The following is a 23,363-nucleotide window of genomic DNA, read 5'->3' on the forward strand; positions in this document are numbered from 1 at the left end:
AGAGTGGTTCTTCTATTGGTCGCGATGCCCACACACACCATCTCAGATATTTACGTGGTGATTGGTGACTGAATGACGAGGAGCGAGGGAGAGAGAAGAAAGAAAGAGAGAGACTCCAGAAGTTGGCGTGTTTTACGGGGTTTCACTTGAAGTTGTCAAACTATACGTCCTAACATGAGGCAGATGGTTATCTTCGTTATTTCATTCATCGAATTAGGTTATGTTTGTCTCTCTTATTGTAATGTATTTTAAGGTAGGTTAAATTATACATAAAAAATTCGTAGATTCTATGAATTTCGTAACCCTGCAGTGTTGTTTATTTTAGTTTACTTCCTTAATAATGAAACATTTACTTCTTTATTATTATCATAATGTTCTTCTGCAGTCCCTGTATAATGTTCCTTGATAGTTTTCCATATTAACCAACAGATGCCACTAATAACGAAATTCACCCCCAAACTTAATTCTTACGAAATTACAAACACTGCAACATGATTGAAATGGTGTCAAAGGAGATGAAATTGTTTCTTTTGAAGGAAATAGACGCAAGAAAAGATATTCTATTGTACATATTTATCAAAATATATATTAATATTATGAAATAAATATATTTAAATCGCATTAGTCTCTTTTCACTGGTAGAGAATATTTGACAATTCACTAGTAAGTTAAAAATGCTAGTAATTTTGTGGAACACACTCATCAAACTTCACTAGTAATTTGTAAGTATGGCGTGGTAAAGTACTACTGTATAAAAGTCTTCTGTGGAATGGAAACCCTAGTATTTTTACTACTTACTAGAGAATTTATTTGTACCCTAATGTACAACATACCTTTGTGTCATAAAACTCTTTACACAATGGATGTCAGAAGCCTATTCCACAAATTACTATGAAAGTTGTTGTAAAGTATGGAGTTGTATCTTTCTGTTACACGAAAGAATTAAAGCGTGTTGTACATTACCAATTAACCTTTACAAATGACCTCATATCAATAAACATACATGAAACAGCTCTTTATCTCCGAATTTCTTTAATCAAATTTGGTTATGTTTTTCTCCTTAATCGTGATGTCGTATTTTAAGGTAGGTTATACAGCAAAGAATTGTAGTACTGTAATATTTCTATGAATTTCGTAACCCTGCAAATATTATTTATTTTAAGTTTACTTGTTTGATAATGAATAATTTACTTTCTTATCATTATCATTATATTCTTCTGTGATCCCTGCATAATGCTCCGTGATATTTTTCCATAGGCTATTAGCCAACAGATACTGCTAATAATGATTTTCACCTGTCAAACTTAATTGTTATGAAATTGGAAAGACTGCAGAATTGTTGAAATGGTGTCAAAGGAAATGAAATTATTTCTTTTGAAAGAAATAGAATAAAGAAAAGATGTTCTAGACCACATATTTATCAAAATATATCTTAAATTATGAAATAAATATATTTAAATAAGATTAGTACATGTATGAATTTTAGTCTTCTTTCATTGGTAGAAAATACTTGACAAATCACTATTAAGTTACAAATGCTAGTACTTTTATGGAACACAATCATGAAACTTCACTGGTAATTTTAAGTATAGAGTGGTAAAGTAAAACTGTAGAAAACTTTTTTTGGGACAGAAACTCTAGTATTTGTACTACTTCCTAGAGAATTTACTTGTAATGTACAACACCACACCTTTGTGGAATAGGCCCCAGGTGGACTATCAAAATGATGCGTGACTGGATAACAAGGAGCTTGGAACATGATAATGCCAGCTATAATGACAAGAAGTTGTTTGAAGACTGACTTATCAGATGCTGCTGATGTCTCAGAAACATTTTATGGGACGAAGATGAGGAGAAATGTAAATCTGTCATGGAGAATGGCAGTGATGCTGACACTGATAGTGAATGAGGTAAGATAGTGTTGATAGTAGCAGTAGTTAGCTGTATTTTTTAAGTTAGCTGTACTGTATCTCTGTTTCATTTCGTGAATTACAATATTTTGTATGACTGGTGACTTTTTAAAGCCGTATATTCTGTAGTATCTAACAATCAATATATATACATATATATATATATATATATATATATATCTCAGAGACTTTGTTTGGAATCATGCCATCGATTGTTCTCAAAGAATTTGAGATGATGCTTTAGTATGTCTGGCACATTTGACTTCGTCACATAAAAAATAGCCCTGAATTATTTTTGTTGCAAAACTTAGAAAAAATGTGTCTGTTATGCATGTAAATGTATTAGGCTTTGCTAAGGTACATATGATTACCGTGGTCGATGAGAGTTTTTGAACGGGTGAATCGTCCATGAATTGCAGTCATATGAAGTGGCGTTCTTCCATCTTCACTTTGAACATTTATATCAGCTCCCACCTTAATGAGAACTTCAAGGCACCCCACACCATGTGTTGATGCAGCCGCTATGTGCAGTGGAGTCTGCAGAAAAACAATCAGAATCTAAGATACATCTTCTAAACGAAATTTTCATATACATAGTCATTTTAATGCAAGTATTACAATAAGATATAGGAATCTCAATCTAAAATACATGCTTTTTAGTCTCCTATAACAAGGATTAAAGCATCTCATCAAATATACTCAATCAAGAGGAAGGAAGGAATGATGTATCACTACAAAGATTTTATTTCATTTCAAACAACCAAAATGTATTCTTCACAAAAATAGTCTCAACTTATACAAATGTGATTAAAGTTCCAAAATAAGGTATGACACTGCTAAACATTAAAAAGAATCTGAGGGTTGAAGAAACAAGTCTATTCTATGCATAAACTATATTCCAAAAGAACTTTTTCTACAGCACTGCAGTGCAAGATTGCAACCAGTTTTGTGAGGGTGTATTACTGTAATATGACGATTTTGCATAAATGAGAAATGAATTCAACAACAAAGTAATGTGTTCGCATTAAATTCTGCTTGAAAACTGAAAAGTCTTTCACAGAAACTTCTGGTATTTTAAAAGGGATTCTGGGGATGAACATAGCAAAAACCACAGTTTTTACCTGGTGCATGTGATTTAAAAAGGACAGTGAATCTGTTGATGATAATCAACATTCCAAGCAGGGTTGCCACACACCCAGCTCTCGGTGAGGCTGTCCTGGATCCCAGGCAAACATGTTTGTCCTGCCTATGCCCATTTCGAGAGCAGCAAAGAACAATATTCTCAATACACATGGAAACACAAATGTGAGTGAGCATGTAAAGATATTTTCTTAGTGTTTATATGTTTTATGTCAACTCGATATAGGCTTCATTCATTCATACTTTTCTCCCCAAGAGCAGGTCCTTTACTGCAAACCCAGCATCCTCCAATCTTCCCTCTTCGCCTCTGCATATGATTCTTATGATGTGATACGATTTGATATTTGTCAGCCAACTTTACAATTCTTAGTTTTGGTGGATCATCACATTTCTATGCACGATCCTCATAATATTTTACTTAATGCTGCCTATTATCTGATAACTTTTTCTGTCCCAAACTTTTTTCCTGTCCACCATTCCTTCCAGTGCATCCTTCAGTAGGCAGTTTCTCTTTTGCCAGTGAACCTGCCAATTCCTTTTTCTCTTCCTGATCAGTTTCAGCATCATTCTTTCTAGCACAGCTTCATTTCTTATTTTGTCTGTCATTTCACTCGTTCCATTCTTCTCCATATCCACATTTAAAATGTTACCAGTCGTTTTTCTTCACTTCGTCGTAATATCGAAATTTTTGCCCCATATAATGCCACTCTCCACACAAAGCACTTCACTAGTCTCTTCATTTCGTTTTGTTAAGGTACGCAGAAAATGCTTCTTTTCCTATTAAAGTCTCTCTATTCCATTGCTGTCCTCCTTTTGACTTCCTGGCAGCAGCTCAAGATACTACTACTTTAATAGTACACTTAAAATATTTGAAGCTGTCCATTTGTTTCACTGCTGTGTTCATCTTATTTGCATTTGTCTTCATCCCATAGTGCTCACAGCTGTCATTTCACTCCAGTAGCATATCCCTTAGTATCATCTTCTCTTCTACTAATAGCGCCATATCATTAACACATCTTATGTACTTTATTCGTCTTCCTCATACGATCACCCCTTCCGTATTTCATACTTATTTGACTGACCTTGACATTCTGTGCAAATAATGTGTTACAATAGAACTCTACCTGCTTCAAGGGCGCAAAATTCTTAAGAGTATTTGCCTTTATGATTTCTGCCACCATTTTCCTGGCCGTTGGGCAACTTCAACATTTGAGATTAGTTGTTAATGATGACAGGCATATATATATATATATATATATATATATATATATATAAAAAATTTGGAGAATAAATTAGCTAAATTTTGTGATTTAGATAGGGGATTGAAGCAGAATGAAATGGCTAAAAAGTGTAGGTTTGTGCAGTCAACACCTGCAACATTCATAAGCAAACGCAAGGAAATAGAGGACAGTGTAGCAAGTGGTGAAATTAAATCTGAACTTAAGCGTTTAAAAATTTCAGCAGCAAAAGACATTGGCACTGCTACCTTAAAGTTCTTTAATGAAATAAAGGCACATTCCTACAGCAGGCCCTATTGTGTGTCAAGAAGTGCTTAATTTTGTCAGTGAACTTGATGATTCGAACTTCTACGCAAGCAATAGTTGGCTATAACATTTTAAAAACTGATATGTGATTTATTTTTAAGACAGTAGCCAGAGAAGAAAAATCTGCTCCCATTGGTGAATCTAATTCTTGGTGTGTTATCAAGTTTACATGACTTCCTTAATTCGGTATTCAAATGGGAGTAAATGCTATTTCATGGCATGTAACATTGTTTTATACTTATTTCTACTAATTCTCTTTCAGAACATAAATTTGGGCAAAATTTGAAAACCCCTCAATACAACAGTAACCCCTAAATAACAAAACAATTTTTATAGTGTCCAGGAAATTGAAGTTTGGACGTAGTTAATATTGAGTTCCATAGGCCTACATTAAATTTACAAAGAACATGTTCCTCAAATATGTAACATTAAACCTGAAATGAATCTCTGTAGTCAGACAGAGTGAGTGAAAAATAATGCTGAAACTGCTCAGGATGAGAAAAGGAAATTGAATGGATCACTGGCTAAGAAGAAACCGCCTACAGAAGGATGCACTGGAAGGGATGATGAACAGGGAAAAAAAGTTTGGGGCAGAAGAAAATATCAGATGAGAGACAACATTAATACTCGTATATGTGCAGCTTGTTTCCAAAAGGTGTCAAATTCAACTGGACAAATTTTGCAGGAGAACAAAAAAACTTACTGAGGTTACTATAATTATTGTAATATATCAATATTTGATTTAGGGTTTATCTGCACCTCTTTGAAGTTTTTAATGATAAATTTTAAGCTATTCCACATTGTATTCTAGAACTATTAGGAATTTAATTTTGGATTTGGAATGTTTTGGCAGAAAATTCGAAAAAATTTAAATACAGTGCACTTAATGATTAAATAACTTTCAATAACAATATATTTTGTGAAGTTTAGTATTAATTACAATGTTGTTTTATACATTGTTGTTGTTTAATCAACTGTCCGAAGACAGGTCTGCATCACACAAGTGACATCAACAAAGCATCACTCATGAGAACATTTTTAAGAAGTAACAACTTGTCTTAACAGCAACAAGAGCAAAACTTATCACACATCATAGTGAACATCAATATTACCAGTGTCAGATACTCTTCATCAATGTTATTTACTTCAACCACATTTTTGTAACATGAAATTTGGTTTAATTCATACCCCATAGCAGTAAATAGGGATATAAAGTAACTTTTCTTAACTTGTTGTACATGGCTACAGTTTGGTATTTCTTTGAATTGAGTCAAAATACGAACTTATCCCATGTCTGAGCATTCTGTATGTACAGTCTTAGAAATAACTGATGGAACACAGACATTTTCAAAGTCCCGTAAAGGATGCACTGTGCATGATCAGAGGACGAGTGACCAGGTTCACAAGCAAACCATTAGTTGAGGTAATAACATTCGTTCTGTTTTGTTGCATGTCGTCCCTAAGTAGCTAGAACAAGTGCCCGAGAAAAAAATTTAGTGTAAGTAAGTGGTACAATAAAAACTTTTTCACCACCAAGAGTCGTGTCATCAATTGTTTCTAAGACTGTACATATTAGTTCCAATGTATACGCAAAATATAGACATACTAATGCTGTTGTAGGATGAATAGTCAGTCATTTTGGCCTTGTTAATTTTAAAGCTTTTAGGCCTTGGAACTGTCATTTATGTCTATGAATCCCACTAAAATTTTCTTTGCCTCACAGCATCTGTATTGACAGTATCGCTTGTTTCACGATATATATTAAAACAATTGATTAGTTAACTTGTAATTGAATTTTGAGTTTAATTTGTCACAAATTACTTACATAATATTTTCAATTAATTAAAAAATGAAACTATAACATTTCAGTATATCAAAAAAATTAGATTGAGTTACACCACTGGAAAAATGAAATTCTTCACATTAAATATAATGCAATTATGTAGTGCCTACACATAATCTACTTCAGAATACTATTTACGTGTTGAAAAATTAAGTAAATATTTTGGTGAAGCTTTAAAAAAAATTTGCTAAGAGAGAAATAAATTACATTTTTCATTAACAGTTTTAAAAATTACCTATTCTGAAGACCCACTGGAATCGCTGTCAGAATCAGACTCCTGAAGGTTGACAATTACAGGTTTCAGTACTTCCTTCAAAAAGTCCTCCTGTAATTTCTCGTCATTCTGAACATAGTTTTCCCAGTGTTTCCCTCTCTCTAACCAATTTTTCCGTGGGATATAGGCCTACACTACAGTCATACATTTCAAATAGTTTACCTCTTCAAATGTCCTTATTAAAATCGTCTAAATTACACACTTATTTCTTTTCCTTGCGTCTATTGCAAGGGATGAAAGCTTGACTATGCCACATTGTTCTTGGCTTTATCTCGCCTCACCTGTAATTTCTGTCAATTACTGGAACATGAGCGCTTGAAGGAGTTATGGATGCAGTACACCAGCCTCCTGTCTTGGCTTTCCAGGACTTCTCTCTTTGAATTCTCATTCGCCATATTATCTTTAATCACTACACAACTGTTACAAAACTACACCACTTTAACTTAGCACTAAATATATAATTATAGAAATAATAAAACAAATAAACAGAGCTTCACGAGAGAAACTTTCCTCCGCAACAGAAAAAGCTCGACTGAATCTGATTGGTTCTCAGAAGCACGTGATTATTTCATACTATAGCGCACTTCTGGCCACCTGCATTCCACTTGGTGGCTAGTATAGCTTAGGCCTTTCATAGTTGTAGAGACTACAATTAATAGGTAATAATGGACCGAAAGAAGAATGAAGGTAAATAATGGAAACCACAACACCAGTACAAAGCTCTTCTACCCACAGGATTTACCAGACATCAAAATCTCATCTATCAGTTGACTAAGTTACTCGTGCAATGAGATCAAAGTAGGAAAGAATAGCATGTTATTCTCTACACTTCACTCACCTGTCCTCTATAGTTAAGAGCATTGATGTCAGCACCATAGTATGAGAGCTCAGTGCACACATTGGCATGGCCATTCAGACAGGCTATATGGAGTGGAGTATTGCCATATGAATTCCGTGCATCCACTTCTGCTCCACTCTCTAGAAGAATTTGTGCCACACTGACATTTCCACTAGCAGCTGCTGCATGCAGAGGGGTGTACAACTGCACCAGTTAACAAAACAAGAAAGTGACTCTGTATTTTCTCGGTACTATTAAGTTATTAGCCTAACATGCAACTTACTAGTGATACATCAAATTATATGATCCATACAAGTCATAAATATAAAGACCTTTCAATAATAACAGCTTCTTGGAAGGCATTTCTTCAACAGCTGCAGTAATCGCAAGTCAGTGTATTTCGGAACTACAACTAGATTTAAGGTTCACTAAAAACGGGATTTTTATCAGGATGCAAATGTATATTATATTGATCTAAACTAACACTTTTAACAGTATCTAAGATAAAAACAAATGGAACTAGAAATTTGTTTATAGCCATATCACTGATGCAAATGTTAAATACTTCAACATATTTTATTTGTAGTGTCCTGTAATAAACATGACTCTCTTTCTGAAACGGTATTGTAAATGTAATAAATATAACACATTATGCATAAGCATCAGGGTATACTTCTAAGTTTGTGACTTAGTCTAATGTACACATACAATGACTGTGATTAATGTAACAGTTCATAGCATAAATACCCGTCAAAAAAATTACTTGCATACTCCTTCGACAAGTATATTGTGCGTTATATGTCAGTAAAAGTTTTTAATTAGCTTCCCAATGGATATAAAGAATCAAGCCATATTAAGAAGTACCTAATTTCTCAAGTTTCCTATTCAGTAGGTGAATTTATTTAATTCAACAACACTGCATGAATATTACTGTCTTGTATTAAGTATCGACACTAACCCCTTGTGTTATACTAGTATATTCTAAAACTGTTCAGTATTGTAGTACTATTAAGATTTTTTTGATATGTTCCATATTCTAGCTGTGAAGTGATATATGAATACCATCGAATGTAAATAAATACAATACAATACAATACAATACAATACAATACAATACAATACAAAGATATGTCCCTACTCGTAAGTTTGTTTAGCTTTATTTAATGAAGTGTCCCACACTTGCCATATAATAAAAAAACATATGCTTGCAATGATATTTGAATACACTCATGGATATTACTAGTTGTGTATAACATCTTTGTAAAGTCCTCGTTTTCAACAAAACACTGCACAGTGTTCATAAAACTGATAGAAGTGACGAAGATAACACAATGAGGAACTCTTGTTCCAGTATCGCAGCAATCTGCTATTGGCTCTTGCCATAGGCAGGAGATTTGTCGTAGAGAATAGTAAAAATGACCTTAAATACAATTCTATAACATTAATGCATTAAAGAGTTAAGTTTACATTTATTGTTAGCCAAGAGATTCATCAAATGTTTTACAGATGGAAAGCTGGAGGAATTCTGCTGAAAGGAATATCATTTAAGCAGGTTCAAATCACTGTAAATGTATAAAGTTATCATAGTAACCAGATGAACTCTTAGTAATGATTAAAATTATGATATCACTCAATAGGGCTACAGGAATGCTATGATTTTCCTTATGTTACAGTAATTTATTATTACTCAAAACAAATATATTTAATTTCTACCTGCTTTGTACATACAGGTGTTGAAAAGTAGAACTTAAGTTCTCTGTAAACATGCAATGAAAGTCTACTAAGGACAAATAAGAAAAATGGTCTCTTTTATTTATTTACCACTACCACTATAACTGTAACTACCACTACCACTATTTTTTTTAACTAATGGTGGGTACTTGACTGTTTGTCATTCACCCATATAAAGCCAGTTGTATAGACCAATTTATCGACAGAGTCATTGCCCAAGGTGCACCACAGAAGACTAGTCTACACTATACTCATACTCGGATGAGATGATGATGGTTGCTTGTTGGAATACCACAGGAAAACCGGAGCTCCCAAAGAAAATTCCTGTGTTACCTGAACCATGGGCTCGTCCAAAACAACTTATAAATCTGGGATATACCAGGAAACAAAGCTGAGTTCATAGGATTATAAGTCCAGCACTCTAGCCACTGGAACACCAAGGGAGATCCTCATGCTTTTATTAACCTCAGAAAATTAATGTTTCTATTATGGCTGTGATATTTATTTACATTCCAGAATAAAATTAAAAATAGAAAAGAAAAAAAAAGTATATTATGAAACTAGTTTATAATGTTATATTTATTGGATGAGTCAATGTTTAGGAAATGAGCAAAGCTCATAATAACTATGTAACATTATAAAGCAATTAACAAATAAATAACATATCAAATTTTTAATGATGGGTAGTTTGATATCACGGTCATATAGAATGAGTTGTTATGATAGTAGCAATATTATTATATGAAAACTGTTTAATAAAATTAATTTTATGGCACAAATTATGCTGTCATTACATTTTAATTGGCATGGTAGTATTTTAAGGCATTAGAACAATAATGTGGCATTTGTGCATGATTTTTACTACTGATAAAAAACTGTTTATAATGCTGGTATAGAAAAAAACCTATTTAGAATTTCATAAAACTGTGGTTGTACCTGTTTTATTACACAAACAAGAAATATGAACCTGATAACATCAGCCAAAGGAATGTTGTTGTTGTTTTCTAATGCCAGGCATTTGACCTCTTGCACTCCAATATTTTTCAAAGATATTATCATGACCAGCCACTGAAGCACAGATTTTGAGATGTTCCGAACCCATTTCTTGGTTTGAGTTGCACAATGGACAGTTAGGGGATTGATATATTCCAATTCTATGCAGGTGTTTGGCCAAACAATCATGGCCAAAGGAATGTAGGCTGTATAAATGCAAAGACCAATGGCAGACTAATTGTTAAGAGATCATGAAACTGAACCGAATATGAAATGCATTACAGAAGAAATAAACAAATATAGAACGCAATGGTACGGCCATAGTGAGAGTGCCTATACATAGAATTTCAGAGAGACTATAAAACTACTGATTGATAGGTGGCGGTATCAATTAATGTAATACAGAGACAGAATACATGTCTGAACCAATCTGTATTTGTCTCTGAGCAGGAAGAGGAAGACGACAAACCTCAGGAATAGAATTGAATGAGTAGTCTGCATCATGTTTGGCTCTATACTACTATATGAAGTGTCTTACGACAGAAGAAATGTTCTCGAAATTTATGAGTGCACATTTTCAGTTCATGCTCAATTCCCCTAATTTAGTACCTGGTTTGAACAGTGATATTGGTAAGATGACATAATGAAGTAATTAATTTGCAGTCAGAAGTGAATTTTGTGAAGTTATAATCTCAAAGTTGGACATGGCTAACATCTAATTACATCATATGTACAGACACACCGTAACATTCCCTTCACTGCATCAATTTCTTACAGAAGATCAGAGAACCTACATCAAGGAAGTGGTTTTCCTGGAGAAAACATCCTGCAACTGAAGATCAATTTCCTGTGATTACATCACTTCTAAGGATGCCATTTAGATAATAAAATTATCTATTCAGCCTGAATGGAAAACAATCATACTATTAAAATCTTACTGCAATGATAAATAACATTTTCATATAGGCCTACAAATCAACATCATAATTCATAACCAGAAATAGAGCTAAAGTTTTCCTTACTTGAATAAGAAATGAAGTTATGTTGGAAAAAGTAGGTGAAGAAAGAATGGTGCTGAAACTGATCAGAAAGAGAAAAAGGAATTAGTTGGTCACTGGCTGAGAAGAAACTGCCTACTGAAGGATGCACTGGAAGGAATGGTGGACAGGAGAAGAGTTCGGGCAGAAAAATATATCAGATGATAGACCACATTAAGATATGTGGATCATATGTGGAGACTAAGAGGAAGGTAGAACACTTATGTAACAAATGCGTAGTGAAGATGCAATACCTACACATATCATTGAATGTTTAAATATATTATTACAAATGACACCAAATCAGAAAGTTAAAGAGTTCTAACTCCACTTAAAAATATGATCACATGGAAATGGTAGGAAGTGAAAAGATAAGTAACAACAACAGAAACAGAAATTACTATTACAAAATACTCAGATGCAAAATTTTAACTTTCATACAATACAAACTAAGTGGCAAGTATTTCCTGAACCATTAACTATTAGCAGATTTTATTATTATTTCTTTATTTGAAAAAAATATCAGCTATATTCTTAGTTTTACTAATTTAACGTATTTTAATACCACTGATAGATTCACATATTTTACTGAAGATATTCAATTATATTTTGTATATTTTCATGTCAGCAATTACATTCGTGTAATGTGGACCTCACATATTGAATTCTATGTATATGGCAAGAAAAATAAAATAGCGACCAGTTGTAAAAAAAATAAGTAACTATACAAATCACCAGACAAATCAAAGGGGGGGGGGGGGAGGGATGAATTAGTACAGACATACTCATTAACTTGAGATGTAGCTAAAGCAATGACAGTATGGTAATAGCAAAACTGAATTACTATGCCAAAATACAACAGCTATTGTTTGAACAATCAAAATTCAGAACTCATCCGCAATATACTGTATTAAACTGCATACACATAACTAGTAATGACAATGAAGTTAGGTTAGACCACTTTGCGACATAAAAAGATTTAATTGTCAAAAGTACAACATTCCCCCATAAGGATACATTGTTTGAACCATCAGTTATTGCCATTGCCTTCACTTTCTTTGTTAAGGAAGCTATCCTGTGGGATGAAATACAATTATGATATTAATCCATATGTACTCTTGGAACACACTTTTGATCAGTCATCTAGATAGCGCACTGAAATTTTATTGGAGATTTCAATGCTGAAGTAGGAAGGGAGGATATTTTTAAACCGATCATTGGAAAAGAGAGCCTACATGTAACTAGTAATGACAATGAAGTTAGGTTAGTCAACTTTGTGACATCAAAAAATTTAATTGTCAAAGTACAACATTCCCCCATAAGGATATACATAAATATACTTGGACTTCTCCGAATGGATTTACACACAACCAAATAGATCACATCTTGATAGATAAACGGAGAAATACTAGTATAGCAGACATTCAAACTTTCAGGGGGGCAGACTGTAATTCTGACCATTATTTTGTAACTGGAGAATTAAGAGAAAGACTATCAGTAGCCAGTTAATATTAGTAGATTCAATATCCTGAAATTAAAGGACAAGGAAACTAAGCAGTATTATAAGGCCGAAATTTCAAATAGATTTGCCACTTTAGGAAGCTCCAACAAAGTTAAGAAAGAGTTACATGTTAATAGCATATAGGAAAATATCACAATCAAAATTGCAGCTGAGCAGAGCATAGGTTATTATGAAACTAAGAAAAAGAAACTGTGGTTTGTGAAGATTGTTCCATGGTAGTAAAAAGAAGGAAACAGGCAAAATTGAAATTCTTACTCGATCAAGTTGAGGCAAATAGAGATAATTATTTCAATGAAAGATGGGAAGCAAGTCGTACACTTAGGAATAAAAAGAAAGATTACTTGAAGGAAAAACTGAATGAGTAGAAACAAATAGTAAGAATAAAAATATTCGAGATTTATATAAGGGTATAAAGAAATTTTAGAATGGATATCAGGCAAGGGTAAACATGATCAAGGATGAGAGTGACTTGCTTGCAGACTCTCATTCAATCCTGAACAGATGGAAAAATTATTTTGGGCAACTACTAAATGTACATAGACCAAATAGAAATGATTGGAACGAAATTCAAATACAAACTGCTGAGCCATTTATATCCGAACCCACACTTTCTGAAGTCGAAATTGCAATAAAAAATCTGAAAAAGTACAAATCTCCAGGAATCGATCAAATTCTAGCAGAATTAATACAAGAGGGTGGAAGTGCATTATGTAGCGAAATTTATAAGCTTGTACTTGCAATTTGGGAAAAGGAAATTCTACCAGAACAATGGAAGGAATCAATAATTGTACCTATTTTTAAGAAGGGAGACAAGACTAAATGTAGTAACTTTCGAGGAATATCACTTTTGGTAACGTCCTACAAAATGTTGTCCAATATTCTTTTGAGAAGATTAACTCTATATGTAGATGAAATTATTGGGGATCATCAGTGCGATCTTAGGGATAATAGATCGACTATTGATAAGATTTGTTGTTTTCTAATGCCAGGCGTTTGACAATAAAGTCATTTGACCTCTTGCACTCCAATATTTTTCAAAGATATTATCATGGTCAGCCACTGAAGCACAGTTTTTGTGGTGTTCCGAATCCATTTCTTGGTAAACATGGAAATTTTACTTGAAGCAAGTAAATGATAGGTTTGGAAGTAAATTCCAAAAACACAAAGTATATGATTATGTCTCAAGACCAGAATATTGTACAAAATGGAAATATAAAAATTGGAGATTTATCCTTCGAAGAGGTGGAAAAATTCAAATATCTTGGAGCAACAGTAACAAATATAAATGACACTTGGGAGCAAATTAAACCCACAATAAATATGACAAATACCTGTTATTATTCGGTTGAGAAGCTTTTGTCATCTAGTCTGCTGTCAAAAAATCTTTAAGTTAGAATTTATAAAACAATTATATTACTGGTTATTCTGTATGGTTGTGAAACTTGGAGTCTCACTTTGAGAGAAGAACAGAGATTAAGGGTGTTTGAGAATAAGGTTCTTAGGAAAATATTTGGGGCTAAGGGGGATGAAGTTACAGGAGAATAGAGAAAGTTACATAACGCAGAACTGCACGCATTGTATTCATCACCTGACATAATTGGGGACATTGAATCCTGACGTTTGAGATGGGCAGGGCATGTAGCACATATGGGCAAATCCAGAAATGCATACAGTGTTAGTTGGGAGGCCAGAGGGAAAAGGATCTTTGGGGAGGCCAAGACGTAGATGGGAGGATAATATTAAAATGGATTTGAAGGAAGTGGGATATGATGAGACTGGATTAATCTTGCACAGGATAGGGACTGATGGTGGGCTTATGTGAGGGCAGCAATGAACCTGTGGGTTCCTTAAAAGCCATTTGTTAGTAAGTAAGTAAGTATACTTACACCATAAAATAAATGCACACTCCAAACCATGGAATTATATAAGAGACTAGATCTAGCAATGCAAGGCTTTTGTAAGTTAAAAGATAATGACAAAGTAAATATCCAAAAAGTGAGAGGATGCTTTCAAACTATTCCAGAAGGTAACTTCTTCTTTCATTAAGAACTACACACTTTAACTATACAAAACTTCACTACTGAGAAAAGTCTCAACACAAAATACACAATTGACATACTACTACAAGTACAAATAATTCTACAACCGAAAAAAAAAAAGGCTTAGGAGGCACAACAATGAACAGAATCAGAAGAAGGGATATTAACAGGAATATACAAAGAATATTTCTCGCACTACCTAGCTCTTGGTCGAGGTTCTGTAATCTTTAAAAAAGAACTTGCATTAGCAACAGCATTAAAACATATAGTATATAAGTAATTCCATAATAAACTGAAATTAGTATTATTAATCCATCCATAATATGTAATAAAAGCAGTAATATTAAAATTAGAACGAAAGTCATAGAAGATATAAAATACATTTATAAATTACAAAAAATCACTGTCTGCTTCAACACATCTGTTAGCTGCTTATACTACCTGCTCATAAGACCATTCTAAAAATGCTTTCATTGAAATGGTAGGTGGCAGCACCAAATATACTATGGTCTTCGTCAATTTTTAAGAACAAAGATAGTAACTTAACCTTACAAGTTCCATAAAACGTTCTACTAGTACTTAACTTGTCATTTTAACTTGAAAACTGTTTTTAATTGTCACACAGCAGCTTTTATAATTGAGCAACTCATTGAATAGAAAAAAACTGTCACTAGATGGCAGCTCCTAATGCTCAGTGAAGTCACTTGTGGATATAAACATAATATATAGGTCATGTTACATGTTTGACAATTGAATGAGCAGACAGTATAAGCAGTCATCGGATGCATGGATGTGTTCAAGTAGGCAGTGCAAAAATATGGAAACAAAAACATAACCATCAAGAGAAAGAACACTGAAAAATGTAAAAAGAAAGAAACAAAAAATGAAAGCAAAAAAAAAAAAAAAATGAAATGCAGTTGGAAAAATATGTAAACTATATAAATGCTACTGAATGAATAAAGAGAAAATTACTACGCAACTGAAGATGCAAAAATGATCTGGCTTTTACCACATGGAAAGCATGCTAACATCTTGCCATTCAAAAGAAACAAACATCAATGACCGATGAACATATGTCTCTATTTGAAGATGTTTCCAAAGTCAGTGAAGATATTTGAAAGAATCACAGCTACATTCGAGCTTATCAACCATTATAGCCAAAAAAAAAACTAATGGCATTCACCCAAATGTCCCCATCTACTGGGTGATGCACCACAGTTTGTTGTTCTTTTAGCTGTGACAAAGGCATTGTCCTTGGTGCACCACTGGAGGTGAACTACATAACACACCATTTAATGATTATGATTGATATAGCAATGGTGGAATGCTGGTAGGGGAAACGAAAGTACCCCACAAAAACCTACCACCAAACACCATATTTGTCCACCACAAATTCCAGTTGGACTCATCGGGATTCAAGTCTGGGTTACCAGCATGGAAAGCTGATGCTCTAACCGTTTGGCTAATAGTGCACCAAAGCAAAGTATGATTACTACTAATATATTCATCTGAGTCATAATGAATTTTATCTAAGACGTAAAATTTTTTTTTTATTACTAATGATAGGTACTTGATTGTATGTCATTCATCCATATGAAACAAGCTGTGTAGACCAATTTATTGGCAAAGACGTTGCATTGCCCAGAGTGTGCCATAGGAGCCTGGCCTACATTTGACCCACAATAGACTGAGGTGATGATGGAGATGTGTTGGGATGCCACATGGGAATTGGAGCTCCCAGAGAAAATCCTAGTGTCACACTTGCCCAACATAAGTTATAAATTGGAGGTACACTGGGGATTGGACCCAGGTCTACAAGATTATAAGTCCAGTGTTCTAGCCATGAGACCACCACAGTGGCTATGTGTAAAATAACAGACTATAGAATAATCAGGTTTATGTGAGAAGAGAAAGACAAACAAAAAGAAAATAGAATAATGTGTAAAGTAGTAATCATCAAGCATAGTTTTCTCTTTGACAATTTCAGAATTCCAATTTTGGGGAAAACTGCATGGCTCCCAAACTGTTTCCTAACTTACTTTCTCCAAAGAACGACTACACAAACTGCTCTTTCTAATGTACTGTAAAAACAGTACGGTAATTATAGTATTCATGTATATAAGTGAAACATACTCACATCTCTATCTTTGACATTAACATCAGCCGTATGGTTGAGCAGAAGTCTCACTACATCTTCATAGCCCATGTGTGCTGCCCAGTGTAGAGCCCGTCTATCCTTCTTATCACATGCATTCACTACGCACCCCTGAGTAAGCAGCAGCTCTGCCATCTGCATTACACCAGCATTTGTTGTTACAATTAATGTTAACCAGGAAGAGAAAGAAAAATATTTCAGATTCCTGTAGTTATCAAATAGCTATAGAGCATTTCACATTAAGAAAAAAGCATTGGTTTTATGGACCTTAACAAGTATATTGTAGAAGCTATGTGGCAGGTAGGCATTTCTATGACAATTCGTCATTTGATGGAACAGCCCCATATGCTCAATGTTGTTTTCTTAACATGGAATTCTCTATATGTATCTCTTCGGAGCACCATTACTAGACAGGAATTGGTACAGCACATCTGACACTGATCATGATCCAAATTTTCTTTTCTGATATACAAAGTAGGCCTGTAAAGTACTATAATGCTATGAACACAACTTTTTCAGCATCCCTGAAACTGCATATCTGTCTGTCCAACCATCTGTGTGCAGGCTTTTTTCGTGAACTATTGCACAGGTTTTGTTCATACTTAATGTTCATCAGTAAATACAACCAGAAATGACGTACATGAATTGTAATTATTTTTATTAGACAAATATATTTTATTTTCTTTCTTTGTATGTTTGAATCAAAGATTTCCTGGCATCAGTCAGTGAATATCACCTTCACAATCATGGTAAACTGCAGAAGTAAGATGTTCATATAAACACATTAACTTCTTTACATTTCACATAAAATTACACGCACGCACAAATAGTTACTTGTAAATAAATACTGGTATACAGAGTGAAAATGCAAAATACGAAGAGATAGAAAGAGTTTGTTAATATGTCAAATTTGCATAATATTTTATGAGAAATAAATTAATTCATACATGTTATAATTCAGACCATCATGATATTAAATTTTTAAATATGAATTACTTAAAAATAAGTTTTGTTAGAGAATTATTCACTCGTTCATTTAATATTCTGCCCAAGGGCAGGTCTTTCACTGCAAACCCAGTTTTCTCCAATCTTTCTTATTTTCTGCCTTCCTCTCTGTTTCCTCATAAGATCCATATATCTTAATGTCATCTATCATCTGATATCTTCTTCTACCCCGAACTCTTCTACCGTTCACCATTCCTTCCAGTACATCCTTCAGTGGGCAGTTTCTTCTCAGCCAGTGATCCAACCAATTCCTTTTCCTCTTCCAGATCAGTTTCAGCATCATTCTTTCTTCACTCACTCTTTCCAAAACAGGTTCATTTCTTATTCTGTCTATCCACTTTGCACGTTCCATTCTTCTCCATATCCACATTCTATTTGCTTCTCCTCACTTCGTCGTAATGTCCATGTTTTTGGCCCATACAATGCTACATTCCGTACAAAAACACTTTACTAGTCTCTTCCTTAGTTCTTTTTTCAGAGGTCCACAAAAGATGCTCCTTTTTCTGTTAAAAGCTTCCTTGGTCATTGCTATTCTCCTTTTGACTTCCTGGCAGCAAGTACACCTCAAGTATTTGAAACTGTCCACTTGCTCTACTGCCTCATTTAGAATTCGCAAGTTTTATCTTCTGTATTTTTTTCCTATAACCATGCTCTTCGTCTTATTTGTATTTATCTTCATCCCATACTGCTCACAGCTGTCATTTAGCTGCAGTAGCATATCCCTTAGTATCATCTCCTCTTCTGCTAACAACACCATATCAGCAAATCTTATGCACTTTATTCTTCTTCCTCCTCCTATCACTCCTCCCATGTTCTGAAAACAGTTCTTCACTAATTCTCCAAGTAGATATTGAACAGGGTAGGTGAGAAAGGACATCCTTGACGTACTCCTCCCCCAATTTCACTTCCTTTTGACATTTCTTCTCCTATCCTGACTTTGACTCACTGTTTCATATAAAGATTACTGAACAGTCTTCTCTCTTTCCAATCCACACTTATTTTCTTTAGGATCGCCATCAGTTTATTCCAATCCACTCTGTCAGAAGCCTTTTTTAGGTTCACAAATACTACATACACTTCTTCATTCTTCTCTAGGTATCTTTCGCCGATTGTTTGTGACAGTCCAATTGCATCTCTTGTACCTCTTCCCTTCCTGAAGCCAAACTGCTTTTCTTCCAACTGTTCTTCCATCTTACAATACAAACGTTGATTCAGTATTCACAAGAGAATCTTCGCTGAGTGCAATATTAGACTGATAATCCTGAACTCCTTATATTTCTTGGCATTATTTTTCTTCGTTATTAGAATCAACACTGTCTCCGTAAAATCTTCAGGCCATTCGCCTTTCTCATTTAGCCTATTTCGTTGCATAATGATAGAATTTTCTCATCTTTACCCAAGCATTTCACTAATTCAATGGGGATTCCATCAACTCCTGTTGCTTTCCCTTTCTTAATTTTCTTAAGCGCTAGTTCAATTTCTTTGCTTAAAATAGAAAATCCTTTCTCGTCTTTTGATACGGCTTCTTCTCTTCTATAGCTAAGTCATCTGGATGATTCCTTGTCTCATATAACTCTTCTACATATTTCATCCATCTGTTTAGTATTTCTTGTTTGTTATTTCATTTCTGCTGTCCTCTATCAACCACATGGATTTCCTGTTCTTATTTGTGAAATCCAAACATTTTACTTCGCGGTACATTAAATCATATCTTCCTTTTCTCTCTAGATCCTCTATTTCTTCACATTTCTCTTTCATCCAGCCTTCTTTTGCTTTATCAGTTTCTCTTCTTAGTTCGTTGTTTAGTTTCCTGTAATTTCTTCTACCTTCGTCTGTGTTGATGTTTTTCCATTATCTCCCCTCCTCCATCTTCTCTAACATTTTCCCTGTGACCCAAGGTTTCTTAATTCTCACATCTTCTGTGTATCCTATTGTTTCTTCTGTTGTTGTCTGTATACAACGTTTTAAACGAGTCCAGTACTCATTATTATTCTCAGGTGTGGATTCTAATGTAGCAGCTTTCTCTTGAAAATTTGCTTCAAATTTTTTCTGTCCTCTTCGTTCTTCAGTTTTTCCTTGTTCAATTTCTTCGTCGCCTGTCTTCCTCTTATCTTCTTCAGGCGAATATCTACTTCACCTATCAGCAGGATATGATCTGAGTTAATATCTGCTCCTGCTAGAGTCTTTGCATTTTTTAAGCAATTTCGGAATCTTTCCTGTACCAGTATATAGTCTATCTGATATCTGCTTTCGTCCCTTGGGCAAGTTTATATGTATTGTTATGTTAATGCATTAAAGTTACACATTTTTCATTGAATAATTAAACTACAATTCCCTGTTATGAAAATTACGTAGATACTAATTTTTAAATACACAAACATTCTTCATACCTTTCCATTCAAGTGATAGGTAATTCCTATTGACTGGAAGAAAGAACTCATTTTCACAAGGTCTTCTAATTTCATTTAAAAAATCATGAAACTCACCTATACACCCACCAACTTTTGGATACTAATTCTCTCTTTTAATTGCTTTCTGTTTAATCACCCTCAGACGATTATAAAACGAATATTCTTCCATTTAATAACTTCTTTGATATTCTGATTCAAAGAAGTTTTGTAATGTTAATAACATTTTGTTAATAAAAAAATACATCGAATACATTTATTTGAAGAAAAATTCAATATCACACTAAGTAATACAGAACATGTAATAAATGTAACTTCACTTTCTAATTAACCCTTCTATACCCAAAAGGTTTTGTTGATAGAAAAAAAAAATCACTTTTTCTACATTTGTGTTTTGAATGAATGCTTTTAAATGATTTTAGACTGTTTTTAAAAATTGGCAGGAACATATACCAAAGAACTGTAGCTTACAAGCTAATTGGGTCTGATTGACATTTGTACAATTTAATAAGAGCTTCTGGCTTTCAAAGAACATGTAGCTTACAGGTTATGCTGGGAGCGAAAGGATTAAGAATTTAATTTTACAATCATAATTCATTTCATGAAATATGAAAAAAATTCACTAGATATTCGAATTAAATGGTAAAGGAAAAAGGCATCTGCACCCACATATCACTGACGAATAATAGCAGATACTTAGGTGAAAACCTATGCATGATGGGCAGACAATTTGCTGTTCCAGCTTTATCGAATTTATTTTATGGGTACAGTAGAATCCCTTGTGTCCAGCAACTATGGGACGAAGCCAGTGCCGGATATCTGAATTTGTCGATTAATTGAAAAATATTTTATAGGTTATTTAAATTCATAATTGATACACTTGTTCGGAGATGACGCCATCTTGCAAATACTGTTCCGAAACCTACCTAGATCACTTAACTGGTGATTTCGAAAAGGGGCTGTGGTCGTAAATTAACAGTTCTGCCATTTTTTGAGCAGGCAAGAAACTACATTATTATTCACCTAATAGATATCTGTGCAAATCTCTAATGGCATATAACAGAATTCTGTGGAGTGAATACAATTGTCCACTTTAAAAATGGAGACTTCCAGCAATCTAGATGGCTGTTTCTTTGTTTTGTTTGTGCAGTGACTGTGTGAACATTGATAATACTACTAGTGGTAGTAGATTCAGGTGCCTCATTCAAAAATGTAGGTCGGTACATCGATTTGTAATTTACTTACTGACTTTCCCTCATATTTTTATTTTTCTTATTCAAAAGTGCCATTGTTTTGGAATTGCTGGATATCTGGATGCCAGATATGAAGGATTCCACTGTATATATTTAAGTAGTTTCTGTTATACTGCTGTCAATATCTGTTTGATTTGATACTGTTTCCTGATGAATGTTACATTATACCTCGCCTTAACAGGAAAATTTTCCTATTATTATTTTTCGTACTGTTCCAAGTACAATTTTGCCATTCACTCTTATCAGCTCTTAACCTAACTTCAACACCGCAAGTGGAGCTATTGACTGTCTATACTCCAAACAAAGTACAGTAGAGGAGGCAAGACCTATCCTGTGACCTTATCATGTGCCATGGCTATATCATCAACTGGTATGGAGATAGAAGATAGGTCTTAGTCTGAGATGAACTTCCATGTTGGTAGATTTGTATAATATTAACCATCATGAAACAAATTCTCTTTCTGATAGCTCATTCTTTCACTTCTCTCACAGCTCATATGTCAGGTCTCGCACCCTCATCTGTACGTATATTATTTCTTTTCCTTATCAATAAAGCACACATTTCTTATCTTCCATTTTACAAAACAGAGCAGAAAGTTAATAAACTCAACATATTGTACTAAAATACTGAAATATAATTTTAACATCAAAAGAGTGTTCGAAAATCCTTATGCAAACAAGAGCTTTGGAAGAAAGAAGTAGATTGGCTGCAACTCAAGTGGCTACAATGTTGCAGTCATACTGCTAAGGTTTCCACCTTCATGTCTTTGGTTAACTCTAAGTGGAAGTAATTTGGTTAGACCTTTCTCCAGCTGCCATTTATTCCTATGAAAGACATGATACTAAATTCCATAGGAGTCTTGAGTGGACCTCAAGGGTAAAATGAGATGAAAAATCCTCCTTTATCTGGACTTCAACATGGGCCCTTCCAATCAATAGTCTGTAACTCTACCAACAGAGTCAACTAGGCTCATATTAATATTACATGAACATTATAATAACTTTTTTTTTCCTAATGGTAAGTACTTGACTGTGCATTATTCACCCATGTGAAGTCAGCTGTATAGATCAATTCATTCCCAAGGCATGCCACAAGAGGCTGCTAGGGGGTATGCCAGGGATCGAACCTGGCTTCACAGGATTATGAATACAGTGCTCTAGCCAGTACCACGGTGACTATATTATAACTAATCTGTTTACACACACACACAGAATAAATTGCAGTTTAAACCTTAAGGACTCTATGGGTTAACCAGGTGGTTAGTAGTAGCAATAGTATGTATTATTTACAAAGTATGTTGGTATTCTTAAACTTTGTGTAGCATTAGATTTAATTAAGCTAATTTAAAATAATTAAAATTTTTTTATACAAAGGAGCAATATCATTTCAACTGCAGTCAACTGAAACCCCATCAGCTTCCATTCATGCCATTACACCAATTGTTTTACATGGGCCTTCCCTATTCTTTACCACAGGTTCAATTGACTGCAGTGACTGGGACTGCTTGGCTAACGAACCCAACATGACTTTACCTGATTATGCACATATACGAACCTACAATCTTAAGAACAATATGCTGGCCAGATATATCTTGTGCACCTTAAACCTCTTTGCTGACGAACCCAACACAACTTTACACGATTATGGAGGTATACAAACTCGTAGTTAAG

The 23,363-nt window shown here is 34.1% G+C and overlaps 1 protein-coding gene across 3 annotated transcripts in view; it reads right to left on the reverse strand.

Annotated features, from left to right (window-relative positions):
• LOC138698725 (serine/threonine-protein phosphatase 6 regulatory ankyrin repeat subunit A-like) overlaps nt 1-23,363 on the reverse strand; it is a 193,841-nt gene that overhangs the window by 161,792 nt on the left and 8,686 nt on the right. For all 3 annotated transcript variants that reach the window (XM_069824948.1, XM_069824939.1, XM_069824957.1), the window contains exons 4-6: nt 17,009-17,161; nt 7,550-7,753; nt 2,282-2,447 (exon numbers count right to left, since the gene is read on the reverse strand). In XM_069824948.1, the coding sequence (XP_069681049.1) occupies nt 2,282-2,447; nt 7,550-7,753; nt 17,009-17,161 (523 nt within the window). The remainder of the gene's footprint in view (nt 1-2,281; nt 2,448-7,549; nt 7,754-17,008; nt 17,162-23,363) is intronic.

The sequence above is a fragment of the Periplaneta americana genome, chromosome 1 (assembly GCF_040183065.1).
Source record: "Periplaneta americana isolate PAMFEO1 chromosome 1, P.americana_PAMFEO1_priV1, whole genome shotgun sequence".
Classification (NCBI taxonomy): Eukaryota; Metazoa; Arthropoda; class Insecta; order Blattodea; family Blattidae; genus Periplaneta; species Periplaneta americana.